Genomic DNA, 20,952 nt, shown 5'->3' with positions numbered 1-20,952 from the left:
TATATAAAGTCTACATAAACCTGTTTTTTGTTTTTGTTTTTTAAATATAGTAAAAAAAATAGGTTAGGTTATGTTATGTATGACACGATTCTGGCCAACAGTCAATTAGTGGCTTGTTCAAGAGGTGGCTGGTGCTTAGTTAAGTTCACTCACAGTAGTTTTCTCTTTGACTTACTTTTATCTCTACTTGAATATTAAAGTAATGGTCCTCTTACTTGAGTAAAGGTTTTGGTTACTCTTCCCATAGTGCGTAATTCCTTTGCTACTATTCGCTCTTCTTACACCTTACCTTCAGATATGAAATGTTTTTTCCATAAAGGTATTCAATAATTATTCCAAAATCTGTGCATTATTAATGTTCTGTCTGTCGGAATATTACATTCACTTATATATGACGAATCAGATTTTAAATAGGTCTAAACTGTTTCTCCAAAGACTTTTTGTTTTTGTTTTAATATCTTGGTGGATACTACTTTGTACTTCTATTTGTAGTTAAGTGAGAGTAAAATTACTTTAAAATAATGTTACGCTCACCACATTCTGACTTTAAAACTATAATTTTTTTAACTTTTGGAATAGTATTGGGCACGCTGCATTCTTCTGTACAGCTGCGCGCAATGCGGGATATCCCATCCTCGGTGCGGTGCCCCCCTCACTGCTGAATGCGTCTTGGGGGGCACAGTGTGAGGTGGAAACGCCAGCATGTGGGCTGATGGATGATGAACCGACACACCGCGAGAGGAAACACACTACTTCATTAAAAAAGGCACGGTCACGCACGGGCAGGGAAGAGAAGAAGCGTGCGCCTATGTCCCCAACACTCCTCCTCTCACTCCTTCCTTTTCTCTCTCTCCCTCTCCTCTAGCCCGTCCCTCTCCCTTCTGCGCGCTGATTGGACGAGACCACTTCTTAGGAATGGCATCTAACTATTTAAATGGCCTTGCACTTTGTCCTTACTTAAAAAGAGACGTTTTTAGCTGTGCGCAGCAGGACGCACGAGTTTGCAACCAAGACTATATCGCTTTGGGAACTACTCGTGAAAATAAGGGATTATTATTGGATTTCTATGTCAATTTAAGGGATTTTATTTATTTTACTTTTGGTCTGCTGTTTCGTGCACAGGTGAGAGACAGTGATGTATATTTGTACACAGTTTAGTAGAAGATTCTATATTTTGGAGACTATAATGTCTAATATTGGTATGTGATGATTATGTGATTTGTAAAAAACTTTTGTTACTTGTTGTATTTAATCTTATTTTTTTTGTCTAATTTTAGTGCACGCATTTATCACCTTTCATTTGGCCTGCAGACAGCAGATCAAAATGAAACTGATGGTGATACTTTTGCTCTTGATGTTATGGACCTGTGACTGTGCCATGGTCGCAGGTGAGTCTACTCTTTTGTCAATCCTTTCATTTATTTTTTTTGCGGGGAAAAAAGAGACATTGTGTATTGAATTGTATATAACTTGTCCATAGTAAATGTTTAAAATTCTGCTACAATGAGCAAGACTTTAAGATGCAATGATGAGACGCAGTGTTTTGCAGGGGTGTAGCAACAGGGTGGCCACTGAGGGCTGTAGACAGTAGACAATAATAATAGTACTACTACCCTACTACTACTACTACTACTACTACTACTACTACTACTACTACTACTACTACCTTTCCACATTATATGAATATCTGTCTTTGTTTTTTGAGTGCTTTTTAAATATTATTCCACGTTCCATTTTTCACCTTTACTTGAGTTAGTTGCATGACTACTTTTTTAATTGCATTCACTATATATAGTGAAAATTGAAATATACTTTCTTTATTGAAATGTATGTAATCTATATTTACCACCAAAGAAATAAAAAAAGTTTCCCCCATGAAAAAAACATGCATGTATACATTATTTAAATCAATTGTTTTAATATGCCATATTATGTTTCATTAATTTATATTGAGCAAAGAAAAACACACTAAATTGGTATTAAATCTGGACTTAACAAGATCAGAACAATATAGCGAGACTAACTAGGCATAAACTGAGATTAATTCCACAGGACTAAAGTGAGTCTAAATCAGGGTTATTCCATGGTTAGGGTTAGTCTCTAGTGTTCCCCTTAACTTTACTCTTTCATTCCAGAAACCCGAGACGACAATGACAGCGTGTACGACCTTTTTGAGCTGGTCCAAGTCCCAAAGAAGAACCATGGGGTCACTTTAGTCAAGGGGGACGACCCGTACAGCCCAGCCTACAAGATCCTCAATCCGGACCTAATCCCTCCGGTCCCCGAACCTGCTTTTAGGGACCTCATTGACACCATCCACGCTGACCGGGGCTTCCTACTTCTACTCAACTTCAAGCAATTCAAACGAACCAGAGGAAGCTTGTTAACGGTGGAGAAGAAAGACGGATCCGGACCAGTTTTTGAGATAATCTCCAACGGAAAAGCAAATACTCTGGACATCGTTTTATCCACAGAAAACAAGCAGCAAGTGGTGTCCATAGAAGATGTGGATTTGGCCACAGGGCACTGGAAGAACATCACGCTGTTTGTGCAGGAGGACAGAGCGCAGTTGTATGTGGGGTGCGTGGATGTGAACACGGCAGAGTTGGACGCACCCATTCAGAGCATCCTGACGCAGGATACGCCCAACAGCGCACAGCTGAGGATCGGGAAGGGCGCAGTGAAGGACAGGTTTATGGTGAGTGGAGTTGAAAGGGGACTTGGGTTATTTGTTGCACCTTGTCCGTTGTTGTGTATTTCTCTTTTCTGCTGCTTCCACTTCTGTTTATTACCAATAACGATACTAAAGTGGAAAAAGAAACCATGGAAAGTGTATTTGTTCAGCACAATTTGTCTACAAAGTGCTTTACAGAACATAAATTCCTTTCAGTCATATGCAGAGCTAAACAGAACAGTTCTTACTCTGAACATTGTCATCTTTATGCATTGTATCTCCTCTGCTATGAAGAATTTTCTTGGCTAAACGGATAAATCATTATTGTTGCTCTACTACAGTTTGAACCGATCTACCAATTAAATGTATGTGCAGATAAGCTAAACTATACATAATGACTTTCAAAAATGTATTTGCAATTTTAATATTTTCAAAGAAGAATGATTTTGTAACCTCATACCAGGGCTATTCAATGATATTTTCCATGGGGGCAGATTTTTCAGAGGGTCACTAAATGGATTAAGTTGGTACTTTGACCTATTGTTACCATGGAAGGGATTTGAAATGTCTCACGAGCTGGTGCTGGGGGTAAAGTGATGGAGAGGCTGAGGAGGCTGATGGTTGTGCTGCTGCATTGGGAAGGTTAGCAGGCTGTAATTAAGGAAATGCACACGTAGTCTTCCTTGCTGGGTTTATGTTTCAGCTTCTTTAATTTTACCCATTTTAGTGAGCTCTAGCATGGTGATTTGAAAAGCAGCCTACTTACCAAAAAAAGGCAAAACATGGCAGAGAAATAAACAACTAGTTATTTTCTGAAACTTTCCGCCAGATAACTTTCCATTCATCCAGGTTTGAAACATGCTCTTGTGGAGAATTCACTGGAAGAAGTCATGTTACGCTTGAGTACAGGGGCAGCACAGCTTGGATATCTAACATTTTAGTTCTTGGAAGAAGTGCGTTTGGCAAGTCGCATGTTTGTATTGCCATCATTTCAAATTACAGCAAACCGCGTTACCTTACAACAACTCTTAACTTGCTCTGATAAAGCTGTCTGTCTTTGGTAGGGGGTCCTCCAAAATGTGCGGTTTGTCTTTGGCACAACTTTGGATGCCATTCTTCGCAACAAAGGCTGCCAGAACGGTGAGTAATCTGAGTCTCAATGCATCTTTTTTTGTGTCCACAAGTCTGATCCAAGTCTTTATCAAAAACACACAGAGGATTTTCCCATTACACTCCCTCAAAGGCTGGGTAATACTTATGACAAAGGAATGCACCATGATACTGTCTCAAAGGGCTGTGGCTTTATGAGGAATGTGCTGTGTTGGCCAAACTGATCATGTCGTAATAGATAATATTTAATTGGTTCATGATTTTACCTATAGAAATAAGTTGAGAGCAATTTGTGTTGTGATAAATTTAGCTTGATGGTACTACACCTCTACCTTGAGATTTGGAAATTCTCATCCTTGATCATGTTCATGTTTGAAAATACATTCTGATTTTTGTTTTATTTTTAGCGTTGTCAAGTGACACTTTGCTTTTGGAAAACATCAATGGATCGTCTGCCATCAGGACAGAGTTCACCGGACATAAGACAAAAGGTAAATATTGATGATAATGACTTTTGTGTTAGGGTTGTCAAAAGTAGTCAAAATAAGATACTAATTGATACTAAAATCAGAAAGAGTTTTAAAATTGTTTTGTTTTGTTGTCGTTTTTTATCAGATCACATGGTAACATAACGGAAGTACTTGTATTTTGTGTTGAAAAGTACTCTAATCCTATCTTGTTTTTATTTTCATTTCGGTATTGAGCATATTCCTTAGTATTGACATCAAGTTTTATATTTTACGTAGTATCTTGACAATACTAATTTGTGTAATGCATAAGTACATATTTCTGAAGAAGTATGTGTGTGTTGTAGACCTGCAGATGGTGTGTGGCTTCTCCTGTGAGGACCTCATCAGCATGTTCAAGGAGCTGAAGGGCCTCGGTGTGGTGGTGAAGGAGCTCTCCAATGAACTGCGCAGACTGGTAAGAAGCAAATGTTTGGGTGACAGACATGTGCTTAGAGCCAGCCATACCAACAAATTATTACCCATAAACTCAAAGGTTGACAGTTTCTCACTATTGACTATGGGCAAGACATCTCCCTGTGAATGTGTGTGTGTGTGGATGTGTGTGCGGCGTATAATATCTGCCATATATGTGTCTGTCTGCCCCGGGGCATTTCTGGCAAGCCATTTGGACTTGCATTCCATTTTTAAAACAACCAAAATAATTCTACAATTGTTTTTACTATAGTTTATATCCATAGTGAAAGGACAGTCTCTTTACTCAGTTACATATTCCACATGTTCGGGGACTGTCCCACGAGTGTCCGTCTCAACTTGTACGTGGTCTTGCCTTTCTTTCTTCAGACTGATGAGAACAAGCTGATCAACAATCGCATTGGGATCCACAGCGGCGTCTGCATCCACAACGGCATCGTGCGCAAGAACAAAGACGAGTGGACTGTGGACGACTGTACTGAGTGCACTTGTCAGGTGAGCCACAACCACAGCCACCGCAACCACCACCATCATTACAACCACTACAACAAACACCACTACAACCACCACCGCTACAACAACCACCACTACAACAACCACCACTACAACCACCACCACTACAACCACCACCACTACAACCACCACTACAACAACCACCACTACAACCACCACCACTACAACCACCACTACAACAACCACCACTACAACCACCACCACTACAACAACCACCACTACAACAACAACAACCATCACTACAACAACCACCACTACAACCACCACTACTACAACCACCACCACTACAACCACTACCACTACAACAACCACCACTACAACACCCACCACTACAACAACCACTATAACACCCACCACTACAACAACCACCACTACAACACCCACCACTACAACAACCACCACTACAACCACCGCTACAACCACCACTAGAACAACCACCACTATAACCACCACCACTACAACAACAACCACCACTACAACCACCACCACTACAACAGCCACCACTACAACAACAACCACCACTACAACAACCGCCACTACAACAAACACCACCACTACAACAACAACCACCACTACAACAACAACCACCACTACAACAACCACCACTACAACAACCACCACTACAACACCCACCACTACAACAACCACCACTACAACAACCACCACTACAACCACTACAACAACCACCGCTACAACCACCACTAGAACAACCACCACTACAACAACCACCACTACAACACCCACCACTACAACAACCACCACTACAACAACCATCACTACAACCACTACAACAACCACCGCTACAACCACCACTATAACCACCACCACGACAACCACCACCACTACAACAACCTCCACTACTACCTTCACCACTACAACCACCACCATTACAACAACCACCACTACAACAACCACCACTACAACAACCACCACTACAACCACCACCACTACAACCACTACAACAACCACCACTACAACAACCACCACTACAACCACCACCACTACAACCACTACAACAACTACCACTACAACCACCCCCGCTACAAAAAACATCACTCCAACCACCACAACAAAAACATCCACCACCACAACCACTACAATGGCCAACAACCACCACAACAACAACAACAACTACAACAACCAGTGACTAGACAATGCTTTATCGACAGACACCTTTTCAGGGCGTCTTTGACACCGTAATCTGTGTTGTAATGAGTATGTTGTGTACAGACACGAGACAGACGGGGTCATTAGGCACCTCTCTGTACAAAGTGGAAGGGTGGATAGTTCAGGCCCAGATAGTTGGCCCAGAATCTCCCTGCGTTTTCCTCGGGGCTTTATATCCAGATGTACTCTTCATTCTGGACATACAAACTACTCCTGTTTCCCTATTATCCGTTGGTGATTAGATCCAAGAGGTTTTGCATACTTAGAGGCACTTGTTATCCATGCAGAGAACCACACAGGTTGAGCCGGCAACATGAGCCTGGTGCAGCTCCACACTAAAGCCCTTTATGCGTCCCTCATTCCTGGCTAAGTGGACTCAAAGCAGGTGGTTGTTTGGAAGAAGTCTCTCCTCTGGCCGCGCTTGGCTCTTTTCGACTCCTGGCATGTGAGGAGAGGAGGTGTAATGAGCTGGTTGCACGTACATGGAAAAAAAGATGAGTGGACCAGGATGGAGCAAACATGGCGGAAGATATTGGAAATCTGTGAGCGCGAATTGAATCAGGGACGTTTTCTACATACAGTATTATACTACACTTTAAAAGAATACTAGTGTGGATAAAGCAGTAGTGTGAAGGACAAGATGAAGACAGGTTGCTGTATATTAAAATTATATTAGGCAGTGGCTTAGTGGGTTGAGTGTGACTGCATAGCAACAATAGAGTGACTGGTTCAAACTTCATCCAAGAAAATGTTTTTTTTTACTGTTTGGATTGTTCACAGTGCTATTCCAGAATGAATGAATGAATGAGGGTAATAAAGACTACATTAGGACTAATCAAACCTTTTTGTTGTAAATTAGCTTAGGTGGAAATCATGACAAAACCTGTTTATAATATTGCAGTTATTTTGTTGTAGACAATTAAGTTTCACTAATGCCCTGTTCATGCTAATCCTGTTGTGTTTGTTGCAGAATTCAGCTACTGTGTGTCGTAAGATCTCCTGCCCCCTGATCCCATGCGCCAACGCAACAGTTCCGGATGGAGAGTGCTGCCCCCGCTGTGGCACACGTGAGTCATACTGCAGTTACAAATATTTTACTTAACAATTGTGGAAGGACTAACTTTATAAACTGTGACAAAAAGCTAAATTACTCCAGCAAGTCCAGAAATAAAGCATGACTTAAGGGCTGACCAAAGACCTATATCTTAAACTGGTCTAACTTAGGGCTAAACCAGGTCAAAACCAGTTCTAAAGCCAGTGTAAACCATTGTATGTGCTTTGCTCAATTCTACAACCTAAAACTGAATAAGCTTGGTTAAATTACTCTTACTTCAACAAGACCAGATTTAGTCTTCTAAGTTGGAAAACATAATTCAATGTGTGGCTACATGAAACACAAAGCAAATATTATTTTTATGTACTATAAATTTAAAGTGACTCTACTTTCGACACACTGAGCCTTTGTTCGCCAAACATCTTAAAACTAAATTGAATGTAATTGACCAAAATTGGTAAAATGGAAAATTGCTTTGCTGTTTAATGTGAGCCATAATGACTCAATGACATATTTCTCATACCTTCAAACTTTTTCCCAGATTTTTTCCCAGTCTTAAAATCTAAACACCCTTGCACACTTTTCGAGTCATTATACACCCCAGGGTCATGTTTTCACAATCTGTTTCCCCCTAAAGAAAACTTCATTCATTCATTGTGGTATTTGCTCAGGACAGTGGCTCTACTATTCCGGACTTATAGGAAGTATAGTGCAATGTCTGTCTACTGCCCCACAGCTAAATCAACGCCATTCTAGGGTGTTAAGAACTGTCATTCCAGCTTGTGGGGTGCAGGACTAAAACAGGACTAAATCTAGAATTAAGACAAGTGTACATTGCCTGAACAAAATGCATTCCATGATTAAAACAAGGTTTGAACCAGGTCCAAATGTCTATTCCAACAGAAAGAAACAGAATTTGTTATTTTCAGTATTTTTTAGATTTAGATTGCAAACTGGCACAGGTCCAACTGGTGCATTGTAGGTTTTTTGGCTACTGAGAAAAGTTTAGGTCCTCTTTTATATTATACATTTGTTGTATTCAATTCACCTTATTCCGCGCATTGTACGCCCACTGTGTTATTCAAGAATGGCCTTCTGCAGGTGCCACGTTACAGCTAAATCCACACCATTAGCCTTACAGTATGTGTGTGTTTCTCTCTCTCTCTCTCTCTCTCTCTCTCTCTCTCTCTCTCTCTCTCTCTCTCTCTCTCTCTCTCTCTCTCTCTCTCTCTCTCTCTCTCTCTCTCTCTCTCTCATCCAGTGAGTGACTATGCAGAGGACGGCTGGTCTCCCTGGTCTGAATGGACACATTGTTCGGTATCATGTGGGCAGGGCATCCAGCAGAGAGGACGGTCCTGCGATCGTATCAATAACAACTGTGAGGGCACCTCTGTCCAGACCCGAGACTGCTACCTCCAAGCGTGCGACAAGAGATGTAGGTTAACACTGCGTGCTATTACAGTGTGTACAATTATATGCTTCATCAATGAACTCATCATCACAATACTCATATAATAATCATTTCTATTGCTAAACCCAAAGATAAAAAATAAAAAGTTATACTGAAATAAACCTCAAACAGGAAAGACTTAACTAGGGTAAAATACTGTATCAACCCCATAGTTTTGGTGAAGAGGAAGATAAGCTGGGGAGGCTGATGGTTTTACTGTGATGGGGGAGTTTGAGGTACATTGATATAACAGTAGGATGTCTGTGGGAAAGAGAGTGCATTTACATGAATAGCTTGAGAGATGATAGTTATAGATGTGACATACGGTACAATACGGACTTCCTGGAACTTATTTAATCTTAGTTTTCAATGATATTATAACCTTTGACATAATAACATGTTTTGCACAATAACATAGTACTTTTTGTATCTTACAGTCAAGCAGGATGGCAGCTGGAGCCATTGGTCGCCCTGGTCGTCCTGCTCAGTTACCTGTGGGGCTGGCGTCATCACTCGCATTCGCCTCTGCAATTCCCCCACTCCACAGCTAGGGGGCAAGGAGTGCGTGGGAGAGGGGCGCCAGACTGAGAAGTGCCAGAAGTCTCCCTGCCCAAGTGAATACATTATACAGTTTAAATGCTGAGACATCTCTTTTCATGTTTGAAGAATGACTTAACAGTTGTTGTCTCTTCAGTCAATGGAGGTTGGGGTCCCTGGTCGCCGTGGGATACCTGTTCACTCACCTGTGGGGGAGGAGCACAGACCCGAAAACATCTGTGCAACAATCCACCTCCCAAATATGGCGGCAAAGAGTGTGTCGGAGAGGCCAAGGACACTCAGATGTGCAATAAGAAATCCTGCCCTATTGGTAAGACTTTTAATATTTTTACCAACAAGATCATGTTTGTCGAAGTCCATTTTTGCAGTATTCATTGGGAAATTGATTAACGTTTATTTAATGTATATTCAAGATGGCTGTCTGTCCAACCCTTGCTTTGCTGGAGCTAAATGCACCAGCTTCCCAGATGGAACCTGGAAGTGTGGGAAATGCCCCATTGGTTACACTGGAAATGGCATCAAATGTAAAGATATTGATGAGGTAATAATATAATCATTTTTAGCATTGGTGAGTCTATGAATTGAATTGCAAGTGCACTACACTTGCAATTCAAACAAAAGAAAACTCTAGTTTATCACATACTGGAGATCAATCAATTAGGGATGTAATAATATGCAAATTTCATGGCACGATATTCTATATTATTCTGTTCCATTCGGCTCAATATATATTGGCACAATATCTGCTGCAGATGGTTAAGCGCTGCCAATACTTTTGCGGGTTATGTTGAGTCAATTTTCCCCATTTGTCCATAATATATGATTTTCTCTACATAAAGTATAGCAATAAAATAATAAAGCATTTTATCAATACAAATGATTTTAAGTCATCAACAAAATATCGGTCAATGTTGGAGATTTAAGACAGATAACTGATATGCCAAAGTGTGAATAATGATCTTTCTCTACCACACAGAGAGACAAAGGGTGAAAAAGGGAAAGGGACTGAAACATCGGGGAGGCTGAGGGTTTTGCTGCTGCGGTGGAGATGGAGAACATTGTGTTTCTCTAATGGCAGGAGTGGAGAGAGTACATTTATTTGACTGGCTCGACAGGCTATTGGTTGAGCATCAAAAGTAGCTGGCTGTGATTGGCTGAAACTGACAGACAGGTCATGTGAGGCAGGAACAAGCTTGTAAATGTCTTCCCGGATCAATATATTTTACATTTTCTTTTATTGAAACTGTTTTGGTAAACGCTCCCTCAAATCCACAGTTGCAGCAAAAAACGTTGAGAACCTGCACATTCCATATATACTCAACTTACCTTTCCATGTCACTTAACATGTATTCTTTTCCTCTCATAAACAGTGTAAGGAGGTTCCAGATGCCTGCTTCGAATTTAACGGCGTGCACCGCTGCGAGAACACCGAACCCGGGTACAACTGTCTGCCCTGCCCTCCTCGCTACTCTGGACCCCAGCCGTTTGGCAAAGGCGTGGAATATGCTGCGGCTAATAAACAGGTGAGGACAGCCGTGCGTGCACATAAAGCTCACTACAAAGGCAATGGGATTTGTCTAGGCAGCATAAACCGTGATTGGGGAGATATTAATGGTTGTCTGTGGACACGGATGAGTTGCAAGACAGCTGTAGTTATTTGTTAAGTTTGCTTTGCTTTGCTTTGTGCATGCACCGTGTTATGAAATGTGACATGTATAAGCTTGGCACCTGCTTCCAGTTCCAAACTTTTGATCCCTTTGCGCACGTTTGATAGATACCTAGCATTGAATTCCAGGAACACACTTTGAGACATTTTTAATCTGCTGTCTAGCCATCACAAATAGGCACTAGAGAGATATGATGCATGTGTTTTAATATTAGTAATTATTATTGTAATATCATGTGTTTGCAATTATTCTAAATAGAAACTACATAAAAGAATACAAATTAAAAAAATTCAGTCATGCAATTTTGAAAGTTGAAAAACAAATTAACAACAATGTTTTCAGTCAGAACTAGAGATCGACCAATGTGTTGTGGACTCACCTCATTACTTAATGAAGTGTTGCTCTCTGAATTGAATGAGGCTATGATGCAATGTCTTTAGTTGCTTTTTATTGAACACAATGGACTCTGAACCTGTGGTATCACCATGAATCTATAATTCCACGGTCATCACATGTTGTCAATACAGTACATGACAAATGCAAATACCAATACTTTAGACTCCAGAGAAACCAATGGCTGATAAGCTCTGCCGATATTTTTTGACCAATATGTAGGCTGGACTTCCTCAAATTGTGTAATTTAAATTTACTAAAAACTCACCCACAGCCCTCACAAACCTATAAGAGAGCTGTGTAGTCATGTATCGCTTCACAATAAAGTATTTAAATAAAGCTTTATGCAGTAGGTTGAACAAAACAAAAATATTGGCCGATATATCGTCCAGCCGATATCGGCCTATATCTAGCACAATTGTTTATTTTTGTTTTATTCATGTACAAATCTTAGCATAACAATATTTAATCTCATAATAACCATGATACAGATGTATTTCATATTGGTACATTACTACCAGTACTTATTCATCTTAAATCCTTGTACTTGCCAACAATTCTAATAGCATGTTGAACAACTTTTAAGACACTCACTATCTTCTTACATCTTACTATAAAATGCTTCATTGTCAGCATAATAGGTTTTTACATAATATGTTTTTTACCATTTCTACCGTAGGTCTGCACTCCTCGGAACCCCTGCATGGACGGGAGCCATGACTGTAACAAGAACGCACGCTGTAACTACCTGGGACACTTCGCAGAGCCCATGTTCCGCTGCGAGTGTAAGCCTGGGTACGCGGGTAATGGACACATCTGTGGAGAGGACACGGATCTGGACGGGTGGCCCAATGCTGACTTGGTGTGTGTGGAGAACGCCACCTACCACTGCAAGAAGGTATGGGCAGGGTCTGTCAACTGAAGCGGTTGTTCTCAAGGCTTTTTTTTAACAGCTGGTGCTATGTTCTGTTGCTATGGCTAGTTTGCATAGCAGTTATGACTTGGAAATATTTGTTTTAACTTTAGCAAAGCAATGGTATCAATTATCGAAATGTACAGTATATAAGCAATGTTTATGGGATGTTTTGTTTTAGGATAACTGCCCTAACCTTCCCAACTCTGGACAAGAAGACTACGATAAGGACGGAATCGGCGACGCTTGTGACGACGATGATGACAACGATGGTATTCCTGATGATAGGGTAAGTGAGAAAAATCTGCCAACATCTCGAATGCATTGAAAAGCGTTTCTCCAGAAAAGGCATTTAGTTTAAATTCCACGAAAATAACATCCACCTCTAGATCTGTAACAGTGATTGTGATCCAGTGGCAAAATGTTGTGTTCCTATGTCGGCAACAGGACAACTGCCCGTTCATCTACAACCCTCGCCAGTACGACTATGACAGGGACGACGTGGGAGACCGCTGTGATAACTGCCCCTACAACAGTAACCCCGACCAGACCGACACGGACAACAACGGGGAGGGAGACGCCTGTGCTGTGGACATCGATGGAGACGGTGAGAAGAAAGACCAAACGTACAGTTCATCTGACCAAAACCAGTCAAAAGATATTTCAAACCTCTGTAACGCTGTACATCAGAAGTTCTCCCACTAGAGTTTGTTGAGGTTTAGCTGCCACTCTCCTAAACAAGAAGAGTTATGGAGTAAAATAAATCAGGATCAGAATATATTTCAGCTTTTTTTGCTATGACAAAGTGTCTGTCCACAGGAATCTTGAACGAGAAGGACAACTGCCCGTATGTATACAACGTGGACCAGCGCGACACGGACTTGGACGGTGTGGGAGACATGTGCGACAACTGCCCTCTGGAGCATAATCCTGATCAGGTGTGTGGACCCAGACGAGCCCTTTACTTCCACCTCAGCCACCAGCTGTAATCCCCTTTCACCGCTCTCTATGGCTCTGCATATATCTCTCTTTTCGCTTCCTCACGCCATGCAAAGAGCTGCAGGGCAGATGGGCTCAATAAGGCGTGGTGGGGGGCAAGGGGCCTTTTCAATGGACCCTTTGACGTTGGCTGGCCCCGGGGTGGGTATATTAGCGGAGCGCACAAGGTTGGCTCAGTCCACCTGTGCCATGCTACAGTGGGGGATAGGAATGTGATGAACAACGGCGCAGAGTTAGGTTAGGGTGGGGGGAGCGGGGAAGAATCTAGACTCATGGCCTTTAAAACGAAGGATTGAATTCAAGAACTGAAGACTTTCTTCTGATAAGCTGTAGTTTAAAAATGGGATCTTTGAAGTTGCTGACATAAAAAAAGTTAGATTTCTTAAATGTAATTATTCCATAACGCAATACATCAGAAATGTGCTGGAATGTGCCGGGAAATTTGGTGGTTAAGGTTCAAGTAGTGAATGGACTGTAAAATTAACCTTTACGTTTATAGACCAGAAGGCCCTTAATGGAAGACACACATACACATATATATATACCGGTGTATTTGTATATATTTATAGTTTTTTAATAGTTTTCTATAATAGACAAAATCAGTAGTAATCATAAATAAGACATTAGAACATGATTTTTTTTTATTTATTATATATTATACAACACTTTCAAAATCATCTTGTAGACCTTAAAAGTTGTGATATGAGTCAATCAGTCAGTAGAACCATTAAACTTTTATGGGAAATCAACTAGAAATGGACATAGAATATTCTGTAACTGGGACGTCCCTCGCTCTACTTTTGCAGGTGGACTCAGACGACGACCGCGTTGGGGACAAATGTGACAGTAACCAGGACATCGATGAGGACGGGCACCAGAACAACCTGGACAACTGCCCGTACATCCCCAACGCCAACCAGGCCGACCACGACAAGGACGGCAAGGGAGACGCCTGCGACCATGACGACGACAACGATGGTATCCCTGACGACAAGGACAACTGCAGGCTGGCCTTTAACCCCGACCAGCTCGACTCAGACGGTAAGAAGAACAACTGCATAATCAAATTAAAAGAGGAGCTGCAAGATTTTTCTTGTTATGGGAAGTAAACAGGAGAGAAATTAGACACTTGTGATTGTGACAGTGATTGAATAAAAGATTCATAACATTTGAATTCCCCCGTTGCGATGTATAAAGATGTCCATTTAGTCTAGTTCTGTCATGAAAGTTGAACTTTTGCTGTTCAAGGCGATGGCCGTGGAGACGCCTGCAAAGACGATTTCGACCAGGACAACGTGCCGGACATCTACGACGTGTGTCCAGAGAACTTTGACATCAGTGAGACGGACTTCAGAAAGTTCCAGATGGTTCCTCTGGACCCCAAAGGCACCTCTCAGATTGACCCCAACTGGGTGGTCCGGCACCAGGGCAAAGAGCTGGTCCAAACTGTCAACTGTGATCCTGGGATTGCTGTCGGTAGGTTCAATATTATTACTTTTGGTTTTGTCATTCATTAGTCTTCATCAACTTTATGAACCTACTGTAGTAGAGTAAAGGGAGTAAAGCAGTAACCTGGCTCTGCCAGACAAATGAGTTCTACAAAAGGTCAATCTGGACGGGCTCACGTTGTGACAGATAATATCTGAAACTGATTGGTCAAAGCGTCACGACAACAGGATCAAGCCGAGAAACAAACTATTGTTGAATCCAGTGATAATTGTAAATCTGCAAATAATTCAAAGTACATTCATCAAACCGAACAGCGTGAGCCCGACAAACAAATATTGGGAGAATTCATCTGGCGTGAGCCAGGTTAGTAAAGCAGCCCTAGTCCCTCAAAATGTTGGAAGTCATTTTATGTTTAATAGAGACATTGCAGAATAATACTCCATCGCAATTTGTTTAAGAATCATTGGGTTAGTGTTCGGGTGTAGCCTGGTCAGGAGCCCCATGTGAATGCCCATTACAGTCTTTGCACTAGAACTTCATCCCTGTTCTCTCCAGGTTACCACGAGTTCAACTCAGTGGACTTTAGTGGGACGTTCTTCATTAACACAGAGAGGGACGATGACTACGCAGGCTTCGTGTTCGGGTACCAGTCCAGCTCCAGGTTTTATGTGGTCATGTGGAAGCAGATCACCCAGACGTACTGGTCTAACAAGCCCACCAAGGCCCAGGGCTACTCCGGACTGTCCATCAAAGTGGTCAACTCCACCACAGGCCCCGGGGAGCACCTGAGGAACGCCCTCTGGCACACAGGCAACACACCAGGACAGGTGAGAATGAAGAGGGTGCAAATTGAGGTTATGTTGAATTTAACAGTTGACTTGACCTTCTACATCAGGGGTGTCAAACTCATTTGGGCCACGGGCCGAATTTTGACGCTCAGGCTGGGTCGCGGGCCAAACATAATGTAAAACATAAAATTATTAAAAATATATGAAAGAAACAGCTTTATATAGCCTACGCTGTTTTGAAGCAATTACTGGATCGATTAAAAAAAATGACAAAATGTTTGTTCTCATAAACTGAAATGTATTAGAAAGACAAGTGTAATTTCACCAATATTGTGCTTCAGTTTATGTGCATCACAACTTCAGAGTTGATCTACAGTTCTACACAGAGATAAACATTTGACTTTATAACAAAATAAACTTCTCAAGATCTAAAAAAACTTTTAAATGTACTAACTAACATTTCCACGTCTGTGTAGTTATCTGTACACCTGAACTGACACACCACTAAACTCAAAAGCGCTTAAAGTGCACTTCTCCCTCGGCAGCTCACACAGCAGTGAAGCAGAGCCCTGTGGGGGAGCGGCATTGTGGGACACGTAGTTTTAGCGATAAAAGCGGTTACGGGTGTAACTACGGTTCTATGAATCGATTTATTTTTTTTAATTAAAAAAAAAATTATATAAATTTGAAATGTTCGGCGGGCCAGATTAAAGTATTGAATACGTTTTTTGCTTGTTTTTGTTTTCACAAAATTGACTTTCCCATTCAATTGTTATTCATTTCTTTTCATTTTAACTCTAGCTTAATGTTTTTTAACGAATTATCATGCCCGAGTGCAACAAACTGGCAAAAGGACGATTTTGGTTTATTCTTAGGATGACTAAAATCTGTTTTTATTGATTTTTATTGTTGTTGTTTTTTTACATAAACTAGGTCCGTACTTTGTGGCACGACCCAAAGAATGTTGGCTGGAAGGACTTTACCGCTTACAGGTGGCATCTGATCCACAGACCAAGAACAGGACATATCAGGTGGGAAATGTGTGACCAATTTATATGTTCATGTGCTTGTCCATAAAAAAGTTGTAAATCTTTTTTTTGGTTTTTGGGGGGATAGAGTTGTAATGTATGAAGGAAAGAAGATCATGGCTGATTCGGGCAGTCTCTACGACAAGACGTACGCCGGAGGTAGACTAGGACTCTTCGTCTTCTCACAAGAGATGGTTTACTTCTCAGACCTTAAGTATGAGTGCAGAGGTAAGGAAACTACCATTTCTACACGGGCTATAATCCTTTTTTCTGATCATGTTGTCTAGTGATAAGTAAATAACTTATGAATGCTTGGAAAGTTACTTTTTAATAGCAAAACCTGTTGCTTAATGTTGTGATGATTTTGGTTTTGAATGTTGTTGAAACCACACCTCTACCAGTTCTAATTATTTTTATTGTTATTCTCTTACCACCAGATGCATAAACGCCGGGCGCAGGTTAGCTCTGAGGAATGCACCTTCTTTTGTACAAATTGGGAACTTTTGTTGAACTGAGTCCAGGGGCCTATTTTACCCCTGCCACAATTTTATTTTGATTTGTTTCCTGCGGCACGCACACTCGGAGTGGACAGGGTTGCAATGGAGCTGGTTGGGACCAAACTGCTAGTCTCGTTCTGGCAAAGACAGCTAAAAACATGTATCTACAAATTGGATGGAATCTTAACCCATTCACCTTCGGGATGAATGCTCTCTCAACTTCAAATCTGTTTTTCTCTGCGACTTTTATATTCTTTCAGACTGGATTTTCCAAAGAGAAAAAAATATTCTTGTGTTTTAATTGTAGAGTTTGAGAACTTATAAGGTAGATAAAAAACATTTATCTTACTACAATTGTTTTATTATTTTGAAAGTTGGGGTTTGAATGAGATCATTAAAGTGGTTTAAAGCATTTGCCAATAAGATGAACTATTAACTGATTTTGAATATACAGTACTGTGCAAAAGTTTTTTGGGGAGGGGCGTGCAATCTTTTTTTTAATTCAAAAGAATAAATAATTTGTTTTCATTGTAGTGAAAACTGAAATGGACCAATAGCTTTAGTATTATACAAAGCCTGCTAGTGCATTACCTAAAATTACAATAAGAATAATTTCTGAGTTGATATTTAGGGTTTGTTTGTGTTTATTCTACAAACCTAAAACCTTTGCACAGTACCATATTCATAAATGTGTTTTTGTTTAGCCTGTCCATTCTCAGGTGCAATTTTCTAAAGAACATAAATATTATAAAACTGTAGGGTTAGCTGACTTAAAGCCAGTGCTCCTCCTTTAAACATTTGTTGACATCCTCACCATGAGAGGATTTAAATTTTTGTAAATACATGTAATTTATTGACTCTTGTCTACAATGTAGGCAGTTTACGGAACTAGAAATATCTCCAATACAGGTCAAAGGTACAGCAGAGGGATGTGTACTAGGGCTGCACGAAGAAATATATTCAATAGTCAACTACAATATTGTGATTATGTTTTAGAGGCATTTTGATACACATTTTTTTATCAAAGCAGAGTCATGAAATATCACTGGTATCAAAATCCAAACTTGAGAACCAAATTTACAATAATAATTTCAACTCATCAGTCATATATATAGTGCTTTTTATTTAGCTTTACAACTTAGGGCATCATTCATTTATTCAACACCACAACCACACATTTATGCATAGGAAAGGGGATTGACGCGTCAACTGTTGTGTCAGGACACAACAACAGTTGTGGCAATAGGGTCACAACTGTTTTTCAAACCACTGACTTTCTGGTTAGTAGGTGAATAACAGCGATAACATCCTGCACCACTGCTGCCTCATCAAGTCTAAATTAGGGCTGGTTTACTGTTTTTATATAGATTTACATTGCTGGTATTGCAATATTTTATGCAGCCCTGATGTCTACTGCTGTCCTTTAAATAGTACGCTATTATTAAGTGTAAAGTGTGCCTTTTTTCAGATAGATAAACGCAAATATGATGTACAAATATTACCTCAATGCCGTTGTACAATTTGATCTAACAACAACAACTTAAGTACTTTTACATTGTAGTGTTACTGTACGGTGTAAATAGTCAAACATTTCATATTTTTAGACTTCCCCATATCAGAATGCTTTATGTGGTTTTAGCTGGTAAGTTATTGGTCTTTTGTGTTAGATGTGAGTGAATGGCTTGTGATAGAGAGTGAGTGTAGATTTTGCTATTTAAATAATTTATCAGAATTTGGAGGCACGTGAGGCTTATGTTTTATGTATAAAGGTTTGCACGCTGACATGAGGATGCTCTGTTCAGTTCTAATTTTTCTCATGTTTTGTGTGTGTTGCCATTGTTTTTGTACAATTGGTTTTCTCGTCTTTGAGCTGTACAAATGCTGATGTTTTTATTCATAGTGATTATTTTGTTACCTACTTCAACAAGACAATAAATAGTTGTTAAAATGTTCAACGATGACTACATTTTTCCTTTTCAATTTGTCAATTTCCCTTTGACATATCTGCAGAAAGTTAAAAATAAGACTTGACCTGGATGAAAGAACACATGCACACTGAATATCAACACCTGTTTGATTTCCAGTGGTGTTTTATCAATGTTTACTGGTTCTCTCTACTCAAAACCTGCACATTAGGTTAATCCTCCATCTAGGTACTCTTAGTCGAGCCCAAAATCCGGGATGCTTCAAAATGTTCACACAATTCCCTAAAAAGAGCACGAAAATGGCCTCACACTATTTTTAGAGCTGTCCGAATGTCCAGCAGCTGAAAGAAGAAGTAGTGCACTCAAAATTTCCCACAATGCACAGGTCTTTAACTGGACACAATACGACTGAATGAAAAGAAGATAGAAGAGCTGTTTTCATGCACTGTTCACCCGTGATTATGAATGAACTGTTACTGTTGGCTTACCTTATTGAGCTGTTAAAAGATTGATAGAGTATTGTCTCAGGAAAAAAAGCAGAATAAGCAAGTTAGTTTGATGTTTACCATGAGATCCAGCTCAACTTGTATGATTAGTAGTACTGGAAGTCCATAAATAAGGTATGTGCATGTCAGATGGATTTTAACAATATTTATTTCAGAAGCTATCTTTTTTTGTCAGAGCAGTAGACTTTTTTTTACCCAATGACCCTGGAATGAGGAACTATAGAGTCGACTAATCAGTGTGCAAGGTGAATGAGGGGTTTAGGGTGGACATTCGGACCCTGGAGAACGGCCCCTGAATATTGCTGCTTTTCTCACTGCTTCTGACCAGCTGCATTGAAGGATGGTATAAATACAGAGAGCGAATTTCCCACTGTAACAATACAAGTATGCTATAGACAAGTAAAAAAAAGCAAAACAACACTTTGCAAATAACTCACCCTGAAAATATAATGAATAGCATGTCCCATAAACAAACAAAAAAACAGTTTAAATCCACTAGGTTCAGCTGGTCAACTTCTCCTTTAGACATAACCAGAGTCCTCCAGGGAGTAAGTATGTGTGGAGGGGAAACATGTGGAATGTAGCAGAGACGTTTGCCCCATAGCTTCATCTCCGTGACCCCATGTGACCTCTGCACTCAAGGTTAAACTTTGCACGCAGTCAATATTGCTCTGGCACGAGCCCGGTTCCAAAACACAGCAGGACTCTCAGCGCACAACAGAACATAACCAAGGGTGCATCCAAGGAAGGTGGAAAAGTACAAAAATAATAACGATTGGAGCAAGGAGGTTCCAGGTTTCATTTCTGAACTGCATGTGATCTTTTGGATATTTGTTGCAAACAAAGATGTATATTGTTTACATCACGTTCCAATTGATAAATACTACACATATTTAAGCCGCACTGTATAGCTTTTTCTGTTGGAGGGTTGATCCTGCTTGTCTCTATGGAGATGTTATTGCTTTTCCTAAAATGTTGCCCAGTATGGCATTAAACTTTTCAATCTCCATGGAGATCAACAACACCTGGTGTTCTGACGTGAGCTCTAAACACTGACTCCTGCACTGGAATACCTCTTCATAACTTCATAACTGCAAACCATTCTACTTTCCATGTGAGTTTGTCTCATTCATTCTGGCCATGGTCTATATTCCACCAGGCTCGCGGATCGGTCTGAGTGTGGAGCAGACCTTTCCAGACTACTTGTTTATTATCCTTGGGGTTTTTAACAGGGGAAATCTGAGCCATGAACTACCAAAGCACAGACAGTTTATCAAAGTCCCGACCAGAGAGCAGAACACACTGGATCACTCTTACTCA

The 20,952-nt window shown here is 40.5% G+C and overlaps 1 protein-coding gene across 1 annotated transcript; it reads left to right on the top strand.

The window, feature by feature from the left end:
* The first annotated feature begins 958 nt into the window (after window positions 1–958).
* On the top strand, window positions 959–19,156 carry thbs1b (thrombospondin 1b). The gene is made up of 23 exons (XM_072445700.1): window positions 959–1,122; window positions 1,312–1,388; window positions 2,136–2,698; window positions 3,739–3,814; window positions 4,192–4,275; window positions 4,599–4,708; window positions 5,095–5,220; window positions 7,376–7,472; window positions 8,721–8,894; window positions 9,347–9,523; window positions 9,604–9,777; window positions 9,881–10,008; window positions 10,838–10,990; window positions 12,207–12,425; window positions 12,622–12,729; window positions 12,888–13,047; window positions 13,260–13,378; window positions 14,246–14,480; window positions 14,688–14,915; window positions 15,444–15,715; window positions 16,610–16,707; window positions 16,793–16,932; window positions 17,142–19,156. The coding sequence occupies exons 2-23, from the start codon at window positions 1,325–1,327 to the stop codon at window positions 17,147–17,149; spliced, it is 3,513 nt and encodes a 1,170-aa protein (XP_072301801.1). The 5' UTR covers window positions 959–1,122; window positions 1,312–1,324; the 3' UTR covers window positions 17,150–19,156.
* The last annotated feature ends 1,796 nt before the right edge of the window (window positions 19,157–20,952 follow it).

This window comes from Eucyclogobius newberryi, unplaced genomic scaffold (assembly GCF_026437365.1).
Source record: "Eucyclogobius newberryi isolate DKJ021-1_F unplaced genomic scaffold, fEucNew1.0.hap1 SCAF_1, whole genome shotgun sequence".
NCBI lineage: Eukaryota > Metazoa > Chordata > Actinopteri > Gobiiformes > Gobiidae > Eucyclogobius > Eucyclogobius newberryi.
The sequence above is the reverse complement of the archived record's forward strand: the minus strand, read 5'-3'. Positions and strand labels throughout refer to the sequence as shown.

Coding starts and splice junctions, on each gene's coding strand:
- thbs1b (XM_072445700.1), top strand. CDS start 1,325: ATGAAACTGATGGTGATACTTTTGCTCTTGATGTTATGGACCTGTGAC. Junction 3,815..4,191: donor CAACAAAGGCTGCCAGAACG/GTGAGTAATCTG, acceptor TTTTATTTTTAG/CGTTGTCAAGTGACACTTTG. Junction 12,426..12,621: donor CCACCTACCACTGCAAGAAG/GTATGGGCAGGG, acceptor GTTTTGTTTTAG/GATAACTGCCCTAACCTTCC.